Raw genomic sequence first — 13,889 nt, 5'->3', positions numbered from 1 at the left:
CACTATTGTGTTTAATTTACTGTCGATGAAATGTGCTGCATTTTTCACTGCTGTATTAAAAAATAAGTCCGGATGTATCCAAGGAGTCAGCGATAACAGGATGAGAAAAAGTAAAATCTGTTGTTTGTGTTTATTATGTCTGAGAATAGTGATCTGTTTGTGTAAAAACTCCAGTGCAAACAATCCAACGCAGAACCACAGGTAATATGTCATAATCCTATATTAATTTAAATAGATATATTTATAAGAAGGCAAGGCAAGTTTATTTGTATATCACATTTCATGTACAGGACTATTTAAAGTGCTTTATATAAAACATGAAAAGCATTACAGATGGTGCAAGAAAACAACAAAACATTCAGAAGTAGTAAAAGGCAGAAACAAACAGCAAAAATCACAAAATCATAAATTACATTAAAATGATTAAAAGCAAAATAAGTTAAAAAGTTACTGTGTAGATTTCATGCATAGAAACATGAGAAAAAGTTTTTAACCTGGATTTAAAAATGTCTACATTTGGTGAAAGTTTAATCTCCACCGGCAGTTTGTTCCACTTGTTTGCAGCAAAACAGCTAAATGCTGCTTCTCCATGTTTAGTCTGTATTGTGGTCTGGACAAGCTGACCCGAGTGTTTGAATTTAAGAGCTCTGCTAGGTTTATATCATCTGAACATGTCACAGCCTAAGGATGGCTATTAGACTAATTTAGCATCTCAGTTTTAAAATTAGGGTGGAAACAATCTTAAAAGTTGAAACTTGAATGCTCATAAAATTGGATTGTAAGAGTTTCCTACAAAAACTATGTAATGACAGTCCACACAATGACTGTTCTTTGCGATTGTGATATTTGCACAATATGGGCATTTTATATATTGGCATTTAACTTGAATAGAAGCATGAAAACAAAGGTAGGATTAGTCAAACAGCAGGGCTGATTTAATCTAACAACATTGGTAAATGTTGCTCATCTCTTCACTGAACCATCAAGTTATGCATAAATATATGTTTAATTTAATTTTTATGTCAAGTTGTTTAAGGTTTAATTTTGTTACTGCGTTTATTCATATCATATAGTAACTTACTGCCTATTTTTTAACTAATGCTGTGGGTTAGAAAACAACTCAGTTTTTATTCAGCAGTTAACATAGTTTAAAGTAATCTGTTGCTATTTAAATCTGTATTGTTGGGCCGATTTTATTTCATGCAGTAAAAAAGTGTTGAAAAAACAAAATGCAAGATGCAAAAAACCCCAAAACAAACAAATAAATAATAATAATAATAATAATAATAAAAAATAAAATAAAATAAAAAAAACGGAGCGGAAACAGGAAAGAACCAGGCAACACAGACTGGGTCCGCACCATTTATTACCCGGGCTACCCCGCGGCCAGGCGGGTGGCGCAGTTTTCGTTCTATTTAAACCGGGCGATCAACGGGGCATCAGCCGGATGACCCGTTCAGGTCCGACAGCTTGTTTGGTGAGGACGCCCCTTTGAAACACATGGGTGGAGCAAACAAATCAAAGTCGGTTTGCCGAAAAACATAGAAAATATTCCAACTTGAAAAATAATGTTGCTGTGTAGCCTTTACTTAAGTTCAGTAGATTAATTCGCATTAATATGATTCCTTAAACAACTTATGCTGATTTTATTATGCTTTTCAACTGATCTAGAAGGCGAAGTTATGTTCCAATCCAACTAATTGTCCATATATGTTAAAAGACCTCCAATGTCCACTGTAGCACTTTGCAGACTACAACCTGAAAGAAATGTGTGCACAATTAAGGCTTTATTGTTAACCTTAAAAAAATAAAAGAAAAAGATCTTCTTTTTTTTTTATAAAGAATGCGGTCTTGAAAGATCCATGTCTCTTGTTTAGGCAAAGTCTCATTCCATGGGCTAACGCTGTCCCCTCCATTTAAGCGGTGAACTCCTCCGCAGTTCGTCATTTCTTCTCTCCGGATCATCTCCCGGCTGATAGTAAAGGAGCGGACCCGCTGTCATTTTCCGACGCGGGAAAATTTGTAAACAACACAGCGTTTCCGCTCTCGTTCTGAGAGCAGCAGTATGCTACAAACATAATGCATATTATCTCTGCTGACATCGTAGAGATAATTTGAAAAGACTTAATTTGACGCAATGTTATAGTTAAAAGCATCAACTTATTCTCTAAGTTCTGAAGAATGGAATCAGTAACGCTAGCTAGCTTTCGTATGACAAACTGAAAGTTTGTGCAATATAATTGTAAAATCAAAGCTTTGAAGTGATCAGGTTGGTGGAGTAACTTGTCAAACTTGTAACTACTATGGATCGCTACAACGAGGTGAAACTTCTCTTGAAAGGTTGGGAGCAGGGGTTCCTCAACCAGCACCAGAGGAAACCTAACAAGGTGATTTAAATCTAACATTGTTAGCTAGCAGCAAGTGAGCAACATTTGAGTTATTAACAGGACACGTTGAAAACTGTATTCCAGTTTACTCTATTTATTTTCATACCGATTATTACCTTAGTGTTGGTGTAACTTTATTTACTTTCTCATAAAGGTTTAACAACGTTTTATACTTTCCAGGAGGACATTGATCAGGCTCCAGAGGAGACAAGGAGTGAGTATTGACCATAGATTATATAATACTGATAAATAGGTATGAACATGTGAGGAATAATACTTTTGTGTCCTCTCTTTGCAGAGTTATATAAAGAGTACCGCAGTCTGAAACAAGCAAAAGAGAACAGCAGCACTGATGTAACCAGGGATCAGAGTCAAGCTTCAGTCACAGCTGAGCTTAACAAAACCCAGAAGGTCCCGAAATCATTCTGTTACTGTGTGAATGTGTGCATAGTACATTTAATATACTTTAATATGCCTTGAATATTTCTTAGTCTCTGCCATAAGTTTTAAGTTATTATTGTTCACCATTTTAATATCAGCCTTTGTTTTGATTTAGGAGTCCGATTGTTGGGGTGCACATCTGAATCGCAAAGCAATGCCAGTGCCATCTCCCAGACTGACTTCCCAGGAGAGAGACAGTCTGACGGCTTCTTCCCAATATTATGGGCTTAAGCTAAAAAACAACCTGGCTGCACTTAGTAAGGTGAAGATCACTTAAAAAAACAACAACAAAAAACATGTTAGCTCAATCATTATAGCAGCAAAGAGAAAAGCCGTAGCCCCGAAAAATAAATCCCAAACAACAGATCACAGAAAAAGAAACATTTCTTTATTTGCTGTACTTTTTACTGTTTTTAATTTTTAAAGGAGAGACCAGCGTCACTGAAGAAATCATGCCTTTCTGGTCGAGTACCTCTGAAGTTTTCAAGAGATGGACAAACTTTGCAAACCAACACTTCCAGTTCTGCTGCAGCTACCGCCACGACCAGAACTGCTGACCAAGAATCCAGCCTCTTTTCTCCAAGGTAATGGAAAAGAAAGTTTCTTTTACATTAACTGCACTGATAAATAAGTTTTTTTGTAACAACTTGCAATACCTGCAATTTATCTCGGCTCCCATCCCCCGTCTTTCCACTACCATTGCAAATTTAATGTAAAACAGCTACCACGAACAATGATGGATTGTATACTTTTTGTGAGTCATTCTTGTTGTTTTGCCTCCACTCTGAAGAATGAAGCTGCATCTGGGGTCTCTGTCTTCAAAGACACATCATTCAGAGGAGCCTGAAGAGCAATTTGAATCATTTGAACCTAAACCTGCAGATGGGAGTTGCAGCAACAGTAGTTATAGCTGTAATAGTAATAGTAAAGACATTAGCTCTCTGTCCAGTCACACCTTATTAGATAATTCTCCAACCAGACCCTCTGCCCTGTTGTTATCTTTATCTCCTCAGCGTATGGTCGGGACTTTGAACAAAGATGTTAGGGCAGCAAAAAAGTTGGATGAAAGTGCGGGGTCTTTAGAAGAAAGAAAGGAAAATTCTGACACATCAGAAACTCCACTTAGGAGTATTGAGTCTGAAACTTTTGTTGGCTTCAAAGGTAGACCCGTGCCTCCTGGAGGATTCAGAGAGGGAATAGCAGGGCGACCCTCTCCTGCCAGCAGGCTGAGCTGTGTTGACAGGAAGTGGCTAGAAAGGTGTCAGGTGTTTGGAGAAATGGGAGCTGAGGAGAAGCCTGCAGCTGGCAACCATGAAGTAAAAGTGAAGCAAAAGGGGGAGAAAGAAAAAGAAGAAGTTGAAGGAGATAAAAGAGCAGAGGAGAAGGGAAAATATGTAGAGGGAGAAAGAGAAGAGTCGTGTGGTTTAGGAAGAAAGGAAGCGGTTGCAAATACCACAAGGGATAAAATAAATGAAAGTCCTCAACAGTTTGCAGGGAAACTGAGACATAAAAAGGAAGGAGATTGTGAGGAGATGGAAAGAGGTCCACTTGTCACACCAAAGGATGATGATGAGAGTAATCCAAAATCCAGTGGTACAAAGAAGAGGGGGCGGAAGAGGCAGAGAGAGGGGGGTGACACAGAGGGCCATACTGCAACAGAAGGAGGGGTTAAAAAGAGGCAACGGAAAGGTAAAAAACAAGACGAAATCACTGCTGTAGATATCAGTTCAGCTGATGGAGGAGGAGAGAAGAAAAAGAGAACCAAGAAACAAGGAGATGATAAAGTGGGTGAAGAGGAAAAAGAACCCAAGGTAATGAAAAAGGTAAGAGATGAATTAATGTCTGTTTTAGGGCATACGATCAGCTGTTTTTATTGTAGATGTTTAAGTGTAGATTTTCTGATTTATCTATCAAGGTTCTGCAAGAGAACCTGTTAGGAGAAATAGATGAGGAATTTGGATCTACCAGGATGAATCGGATACAGCCTCACAAAGCAAGGTAGGACCAAACACTGAATGTCCCTGGGCTGCAAAGAGGAGTTAAAACATTTCTGCGTAAAATCGGTTTACTTGTTTTCTCATTTGACAGAGTAACAAAATGTGCAGAGGGTAACTTTGTGAAGATTAATCTGAAGAAGAAATCTCACGTCAAAGGATATGCTCTTAGAGGTGTTGGTTTACGTAAGCAGGTACGCTTTCTGTACCACTGACTGTGCTTGTCTTCATACTGGTGCCTGATCATTAATCCCTAGAAATTGTTGAATGATCAGGCTATGAAATCTATATGAAACCTGTCAACAGCCTTTTTATGTATGAACAAGTAGAATAAAAGGAACAGTGGTGATACAATAATGTTTATTTGTGCTTCCTTGGTCTTGCAGTTGTATATGCAGAAGTTCCAGCTGAAAGGAGAACGCTTTGGTGGGGGTGGTGGATATTTTGGTAGGGGACGGAGGGGTGGCTTCAGAGGGGGTCTCAGTCGTCAAGGTGACACCTGCTACAAGTGTAGGGGGACTGGACACTGGGCCATTGACTGCAAAGGACGAGGTAACACAGCAGAGCACATTCAGACATGCTGATTTCCTTTAGAGAGAAGAGGTGTTTGCTGCATTGAAATTCAGCTGAATTGTTCAACCTATTTATAATGCCATGTGTATCATATTTGATTCATCCTATTTCTGAGGACTATTGCATCACTTTATGATTAAAACTTTGCCTGTTTTATACTATAATACTTGTCCTGTGCCCCTAAATGGATAACTTTTACACAACAATAAATCTGACATATCACATGGTAATAAAGGCAACATACACTCAAAATAATTATTCTTGGTTTTCCTGCTTTTTGATAAAAGGACACAAAGATTTCTGAACAGAAAGGAGAATAGAAACTTTATTTTTTAGAAAAAAAAGGAAATTGTGGTACTGTAATTTTTAATCTATGAAAATAGTTTGCTGCACACTTCCAATGATTTTCTTTTTAGTAAACAGACTTGCACTATTAACTTCATAAATAATATATGTACACAACCTAATCAGACAGTGTAGCTACCTGACATATAAACTCAGTTTTATTACCAAATGTGTTGAATCCTTTCACCATCACTGTTTTGTAGTTCCTCCACCTCCCGTTCCTGAGGATGAGACTCCTGAAGAGGAACCATTTGAACTACCCACCCTGGAAGATGTTGCCAGGGCAACAGGAACGCTGCGACCAGAGCTTCTGGGTATGTTTGTTGAATCTGTTTTATGAGCATCCTGCTCATAAAATAGACAATTATTTCTTTTTACATGGACAATATGTAAATGTGTATTCTGTTATTCATCTCTAATAACATTCTGAACATATAAAGAAAAAAATGTGGATGACTTTTTTTTTTTTCTTTTTAATTTTCACATCTAACGAAGAAATCTCATGTTAATCTCATTTGTGTCACCTGTACTTATTGTAATGCATTTGCATATATACACTTTATATACAGAAGCTAGTACAATATGTATTTGTCATCAGTGATTTGACACTAGTATAGCATAATTATTAAAAAAAAAAATTAGATGTGAAGAGATGAAGCAGTTATGTCTCTGTGTGTAACTGAATGTATTTTTGTAAGAATGGCTCAGAAGAGGACTTTCATGCTGGAGAGTGAGGTTTAACTTGATGAGCTGCTATTTATGTAAAGAAATTGAATGCATATGCTCCTGCTTATCTGGTGGGAGATCCTTAACACAGAAGAGGAGGATTATAATGAGCTGCGTTACTTCATTGTGTGCATTCCAGTAACTTCCAGCGTCAGCGAGGAGAAATGCCAACAGGAAAATGAATTGGACACCAACCATAAAGATGAGATGTTGCTGAACGTGATTCGTCCTGACTATGAACGCCCTGCTCCTCCACCACCCATGGAGCCACTTTATCCTCTCACAGATGATGGGAAAGTCCAGGGTAAGCACTCTAAACTTTATTCATCCAACGCTCCTGCACAGCTGCATATAAAACTAGACTTAACATCTGCTATGAAATAATTGTTTTTCCTTCACCTCTTTATGTGTGTAATCAGAAACACCCAATGAAGTCTATGCTGCTCTAAGAGACCTTGGCTACGACTCGTTTAGACCAGGACAGGAGGAAGCCATCATGAGGATCCTGTCAGGCACGTAGACTTGGCTCAGATACTAGAAGTGAATACACCAACAAACATCAGCATGTCCACAATCATGTGTGTGCTTCCCTCTTCGTCTTTAGGTCTCTCCACTCTCGTAGTGTTGTCAACAGGAATGGGTAAATCGTTGTGTTATCAGCTCCCAGCTTATCTTTATGCTCAACGAACAAAATGCATCACTTTGGTTATTTCACCTTTAGTTTCTCTAATGGACGACCAGGTAAACATTCACATCCTTGTAGAATATAAGCAATTAACTGAACAGTGATGCAGTTGTCAACTTCTTATGTGTGTGTGTGTATGTTTAGCTTTCTGGTGTGCCAGCCAAGCTGAAGGCTGCCTGTATACACTCTAACATGACAATGAAGCAGAGAGAAGCTGCAATAGAAAAGGTAATAAATAAATAAATAATAAATAAAAAAAAAATTCTTATTTTTTTAGTTTGTTTTAGTTATTTATAGTTTTTTGTGAAACTTATTCAGCTAAAGATGGTTTTAGGCTTTTATCTCATACAGATTGTACTACCAAGTTCCAGACCGTAACTTATACAGACTTTAAATATGAGGAAGAAAAAATTTTTTTATCAGTGTATCTTTGTTATATTTTAAATGCAGAATGAAAACTGTTCCTTTACAGACTTGCCAGCCTTCTCACACACGCTGCTTTCTGATATAATTAAGTGCATCATTACAGTGTCTTCTAAAATGTATTTTTTGAGGATATTTTAATGAAACACATTTTAATCTTTTCTTCATAAAAAGTTAGTTTCTTTCATTTGTTTTTGCAGGTGAAGGCCGGCCAGGTTTGTGTGTTGCTCCTCTCTCCAGAGGCTTTGGTGGGTGGAGGAGGCTCGGGTGCGGGATGTCTACCTTCTGCTCAGGAGCTGCCTCCTGTGGCTTTTGCTTGTATAGATGAAGCACATTGTGTGTCAGAGTGGTCACATAACTTCCGACCTTGCTACCTAAGACTCTGTAAGGTGAGTTAATGATGGTGTTTATGTAGATTCTTGGACTGTGATTTGACAAATTTTTCTATGCCCTGTTAATAGACAGTTAATGGAAATTAAAAGGATAAAAAAAAAAGGATATACATTAAAATGCTGACACCAGAGCGGAATCTTGAAAATAAGAATCATTGTACTTTTATTATCTTAAACAACATACTTGCTTGTGGTTTTTAGTGGAAACTAAAGAGTTTCTCATGCATGATTTGAAGGGTGTGGATAAAAGGGTATTTAGCTGGTTACAGTCTGCATTTTCACCACTAGATATCAGTAAATCCCACACCTTGCTTCTTTCATCTGCAAAAAAAAAAACACATACATGCAATGATTTCTTTGCAGGTATTGCGGGAGCGTCTTGGAGTGCAGTGCTTGCTAGGACTCACAGCTACTGCCACATTGTCCACGGCCCTGGACATCGCTCACCATCTAGATATCAGTGATCAAGACGGGATTGCTGTGAGATCTGCAGCCGTGCCTCCAAACCTGAATCTGTCTGTGTCCACGGATAAAGAAAAAGATGAGGTCTGATAAGTTTCCCCTTCTTGGCAGACACAATGCAAAGTATAAATTTCATTCTCAGATTTATTGTAGTTCTGTGCACATGTGCAGTCAATAGGACCTAAATCTGTCTTAATGTACTCTAATTAATTTTCTTTCCCTCTGTTTTATTTTTCTCTGGATATTTTGTAGGCTTTAGTGTCCTTGTTAAAAGGTGATCGCTTTGGTTGTCTGGACTCCATCATTGTCTACTGCACCAGACGAGAGGAGACTGTTCGTGTGGCAGCTCTGCTCCGGACCTGCTTGCAGAGGGTGCTGGTGAAAGAAAACAACCAAATCACTAGTGACAAGACACAGAACAACCCTGTTGGACAGAAAAAGAAAGAACTTGGTACAATTTTTCCCCATTAAAACCTTTTCTGCGTTGATATCACGTATTTCAGAAGACAACCTTGTTGGGGGAAAGTGTGATATGTAAATATTACCTTTATGTGATCATCTATATTAGATCACTCAGAAAAGAATTTGACTTGATGTTTTCACCTTCTTTCTCTTTATCTCTGGTCTTCACAACATTCTGTCTTTCTTTATTCAGCCCGAAAGAAGATTCGTAAACCCCTGAAATGGCAGGCGGAGTCTTACCACGCTGGGTTGTCGGGGTCGGAGCGACGGCGTGTCCAGAACAACTTCATGTGTGGGGAGCTCAGGATTGTGGTAGCCACTGTGGCGTTTGGCATGGGTCTGGATAAATCTGATGTTCGTGGTATCATTCACTACAACATGCCAAAGGTAGAAAATGGTTTGATTTATCCTCATCAAGAAATCTGAAAATTGGACTTTTTAATCACAGTTAAATATGTTAAATGTTCTCATGAGCTTGTGAGCTAAAGTCACCCTTAAACATTAGAACATAAAACAATTTATAATTCTTAGTCACGCCCTTGTAATTTAATGTCTTTACAAAATCTGTCAAACATTACTTTTTTTTTTCTTTACTATATTTCAGGCTAATTTTATGAAACGTTGACATTTGATGCATGTTTTTTTTTTATTTCAGAGCTTTGAGAGCTATGTTCAGGAAATTGGGAGGGCAGGGAGAGATGGAGAACCAGCCCACTGCCACCTCTTCCTGGACCCGGAGGTGAGACTTATATCCAAAAAGGAAGACAATAATATTACCCACCTACATCTTCCTGTGTAACATTTCCTCTGAAACTCTTTAAAGTAAAAATTTATTGTGTCTTCTTTACTTGGCTTGTGTGTGGAATCGCAGGGTGGGGACCTCCATGAGCTCCGCCGGCATATCTATGCTGACACTGTGGACTACTACACAATCAAAAGACTGGTGCAGAAGGTTTTCCCTGGATGCAAATGTAAAAAGATACACCAGAAGCAACATGAACTCTGGAAGGTAAATCCTGCTTTCTGTGTGAGTATCTGTACTCTAACTTTTGTTAATAATCTTCCTATAAAGTAAAAAGAAAATATATGAATCTGTTTGTGTGCAGGAGGTTGAAGACTCTGAGCTGTTGGAGATGATGGACATGTGTGATCATGAAAGTAAGCTCAACCAATCAATGCATCAAGAAGATGCACATGCAGACAAACCAGAACCTGCTGCTGCACAGGTGACTGAAGAGGTAAAGTTGCTTTATTTCTGCATAGAGAACAGTTAAATGCAGATATGACATTTTCAGGAATCTTATAATTGCGAAATTTAACAGTTTCCAAAGCTTTTTATGTTGTGATAGCCTTACATTTCAATGTAAACTTTATAACTGATTCTAGGCTCTTCTTTAATCACAAGTTTACTTTTACTTCAAGATTTCAGACGGCAAGTCAGCTGAGCGGTCACTCGTAGGAAAAGACAAGAAACAGGAGGATGAGATTAGAGAGAACCCAACAGATCAAGACAAAGGATCTGATTGGTTGGGAGACCACAAAGTTGAAAGCGGTAATTGGCCCAAGGAGCGGGTGTGCCACACTCACGAAAGAGCGATTCCCATCCAAGAGACGGTCGAAGCTCTGGACATCACAGAGGAAGGTGAGGCAATGATGACGATAGATGAAGCAAAGACTGTTAATATAGTGGTGAGCACAGATCGATATCCTCATGAAAATCATCAACACTTGAAATTTAAGCCTAACACATTCCATTAAACATTCAACAGCAAAATATTAACTTTAAAAAGATAAACGGGTAATTGTGTGTGTTTCAGGTGTGGAAACGCTGCTCTGCTATCTGGAGCTCCATCCGCAGCGATTTGTTGAGCTTCTCCACCCGACTCTGTCTGTGTGTAAAGTCAGCTGTTACGATGGACCAAGACAACTCCAGAAAATCACTAAAATGTAAGAAAGTGTGAACAATACAAGGTCATAAAATGCACTAAATCAGTTTAAAATGTCAGCAAGAAAAAAATCTACGTGAGCAACGATGTGTGTTTGTATTTGAGTTTGTTGTATTTAGTTGTTTTCTTTCTCACAGCTGCCCCCCGATTGCTGTGGTGTTGGCCAGGAGGAGGATGGCCGGCGAACGAGTGGAGAGGTGTGATCAGCTGGAGTTTGATGTTGTGGAGGTGGCCGACACTATGGGATGGCAGCTTCCCCTCGTGAAGAGAGGACTCAGACAGCTGCAGTGGAGCACTGACAGAGGTTTGTTGATGTAAACTCTTCCCATTTTTCCATTTGAGGTCGTCGATTGTCTTTAAATGTTTTTCAACTCAATAAGCAGCAAATTACATTTTAAATGTGGAGTGTTAAACAAAAAGTCTTATCTTTGTCCTGGTTACATTTTTATTGCATATTATCCTAAAAAATCTCTATTTCGTGTCCAGTTTCTGAAACACTTGGTGTTTTTTTTTGTTTCAGCTGGTGGGCGAAGTGGTGTCCTTGTTGAATTCTCCTCCCCTTCTTTCTACTTTCGTTCCTATGGCGACCTTAGTGATGAGGAGATGGACAGGGTTTGCCAGTTTCTCCATAATCGAGTGCAGGCCCAAGAGAGAGCACAGCTGTACCAGCTTACTTCTTGTTTTAAAGCCTTCAAGAGGTACAGTTAGCTTACAAAAGAAGCCACTGCTGACTATGTGTAAATGTATCTGTTATTATGGTGCAGCTTGGAGATGGTTTGGTCCAGATTGCTTGAAGTTAAAATGTGGCAAAATCTACATGTTGCCATTGGAGGTTGTTGTAATAGATTTTTTAAATTCATCTTAATTAACCTTTGCTGTGTTAAAAGGCAGAAACTAAAAGACAATAATTTGATTAATTACATTGTTTAAAGTCTGCTGGATGAAGGTGGAATTTTTAAGGTTAAATTTGCACCGATTAACTGACAGAAGCAGTCAAAGCACCCCCGTAAATTTCCAGATAAATTTCCTTAACTGAACTCCTCTCTGGACCTACTTCTCTGTTTCGCAGTGATAAGATAACCCTTTTATGTTGGGATAAATGAGGAGTGGTCACCTTGCCACCCAAATGGCCCTCAACACAATTAAAAGAGAAAAGAAAAGCGGTGCTGTACATCTGCAAAATAGATTTGTAGGACAAAGAGAAGGAACTGAGATTGGATTAAGGTTAAAGGGTTTATGAGTTTAAATATATATATGAACCTGAATTTCATGCAAACTGTGCTTTACAACAAAAGTAGTAAATTGTTCTGTTCTCTGGCAGATAAACAGCTATCATATCAAGACTTTAAGTGTAGTGTGGACATTCACTTAATTTTTGCCTGTGTGCACACATTTACTGGCCTTTTTTTTAATTTTGTTTCTTATTTCTGAAACTATCCTCTACCTGGTTACTTGTGTATTTACATTTTTGTTTTACGTTCTAGTGTTGCCTTCCGAAGCGTTTCGTCTTGTCTAGATAATTTGGACGAGAGTCGCAGTTTGCAGCTGAAAAAGCTCCTCTCTGACTATTTTGATAAGAGGCGTGACAGAGACCACACACTTCAGCCAGTGGAGCTCGAGGAACTTGACAAATATAAGGTGAAATGTGCACATTTTGGGAGTGTTATTTGAAGTTTCCATCTGTGAATACTGTGGCTTATGTTGTGTGTCCATTTGTTATAGCTGCTGGACTGGGAGAATCAGATCCGAGCCGATATCAGAAGTTTTCTTGCCATCCGAAGTGATGAGAAGTTTTCTGGCAGAGCTGTTGCTAGAATCTTTCATGGCATTGGTGAGGGCACAATTTAGTTTTTTAAATTGACCTCTAGAGGTCATCAGAGAACCACTTCTTTCAGATCATATAAGATTTAATCCAAACACAATTGAAAATCAATGTCTTCTTTTTTCTGTCCATGTTAATTAAAATTTTTTTTTTTTATCATACATTAGCTAAAATAGCTATTTCTGCAGGTCAAAAACCAGTATGTTGTCATGGTAGCACAGTCCCCAAAAAGGAGATATTTTGTACAATAGGAATGCCAGCTGATAACATTGTTCAGCATTTAACTATTAACTTAGGTCTATTCAATCTGTAATCCTCTAAAACAGAAACTTTACATTCGTGTCCTTCAGGTGTCCTTTAGGTGTGCAGCATGCTCTGCCTGATCACTTCTAGATTCTAAATTCAAGAAAATCTGTGTTTCAGGCAGTCCTTGTTATCCTGCTCAAACTTACGGCAAAGACAGACGTTACTGGAGGAAATACATCCAGTTTGACTTTAACCAACTCATCAGACTGGCCACTCAGGAAATAATCCGCTTCAAGTGATGGATCAAACCCACAGACCGTGAAGTTCACGTCAGCGAATGTACACATGCAAACCACATGTGCATTCTCATACTCATTCACACAGACAATTCTTCCACAAAAGTGTGTTTTTAATGTTTTTATTTAATTTTGTTTTATACATTTGTTGAATAATGGCACTAATTCAATAAAATCTATTTTTCTAACTTAATCTTAAAAATCTGATTTTTATTTAAAAAGACTAGCCAGGAATGTTTTATCAGAAGGTAAGGACACACGTCATGAATAAAGTAGATAAAAAAAACAAAAAAAAAACTTGACCAACACATATCAATCTGCCATTCAGAGATGAACTCATATACGGAAGTAAAAACTGAGGAGTGAAAAACAAAGCAGGTTTTCCCCTCACCCGACTATATCAACATGTCAGTTGACCCTGGAAACTTTAAACACTTGATAAGAAGCAAATGTTGTTTTTTATTAACTGGTATTTATTGTGTCAGGCTAAGAAAAGAAGGTGAGATTAGTCACTTTATGGCTCATGTCTTTGCTTTTTGTTTAACAATAACCACTGGAAGGGAATTTTCTTCATTTCCATTAATCATCATCCTGCAGCTGCACAGTTGAATAATATGTCTTTAAAAAACACAGCATGCACAACTTTTGCATCTGTTTAGGAAGGAAAGGGTCAGGTCAGTTTTCTAAAG

At 38.3% G+C, this 13,889-nt stretch overlaps 1 protein-coding gene across 3 annotated transcripts; it reads left to right on the top strand.

Moving 5' to 3' along the window:
• Positions 1-2,005: 2,005 nt before the first annotated feature.
• recql4 (RecQ helicase-like 4) lies at positions 2,006-13,356 on the top strand. Of its 3 annotated transcripts, none has more exons than XM_041967377.1 (28): positions 2,006-2,387; positions 2,568-2,601; positions 2,686-2,798; positions 2,944-3,090; positions 3,255-3,412; positions 3,619-4,639; positions 4,744-4,826; positions 4,917-5,016; positions 5,209-5,374; positions 5,944-6,054; positions 6,606-6,770; positions 6,886-6,978; positions 7,071-7,207; positions 7,296-7,379; positions 7,775-7,963; positions 8,330-8,512; positions 8,681-8,879; positions 9,084-9,277; positions 9,546-9,629; positions 9,762-9,899; positions 9,997-10,128; positions 10,313-10,532; positions 10,708-10,837; positions 10,974-11,140; positions 11,357-11,534; positions 12,321-12,474; positions 12,559-12,667; positions 13,082-13,356. In XM_041967377.1, exons 1-28 carry the CDS (start codon positions 2,304-2,306, stop codon positions 13,201-13,203), a joined length of 4,695 nt encoding a protein of 1,564 aa, XP_041823311.1. In that variant the 5' UTR covers positions 2,006-2,303; the 3' UTR covers positions 13,204-13,356. The 3 variants fall into 3 exon arrangements, with proteins under 3 accessions (XP_041823311.1, XP_041823310.1, XP_041823312.1); XM_041967376.1 differs by having other exon boundaries at positions 3,619-4,651; XM_041967378.1 differs by lacking the exons at positions 12,321-12,474; positions 12,559-12,667; positions 13,082-13,356 and adding an exon at positions 11,633-12,078 and having other exon boundaries at positions 3,619-4,651.
• The last annotated feature ends 533 nt before the right edge of the window (positions 13,357-13,889 follow it).

Source organism: Melanotaenia boesemani, chromosome 17 (assembly GCF_017639745.1).
Source record: "Melanotaenia boesemani isolate fMelBoe1 chromosome 17, fMelBoe1.pri, whole genome shotgun sequence".
Lineage (NCBI taxonomy): Eukaryota > Metazoa > Chordata > Actinopteri > Atheriniformes > Melanotaeniidae > Melanotaenia > Melanotaenia boesemani.
This window is presented reverse-complemented; position numbering and strand designations above follow the sequence as displayed.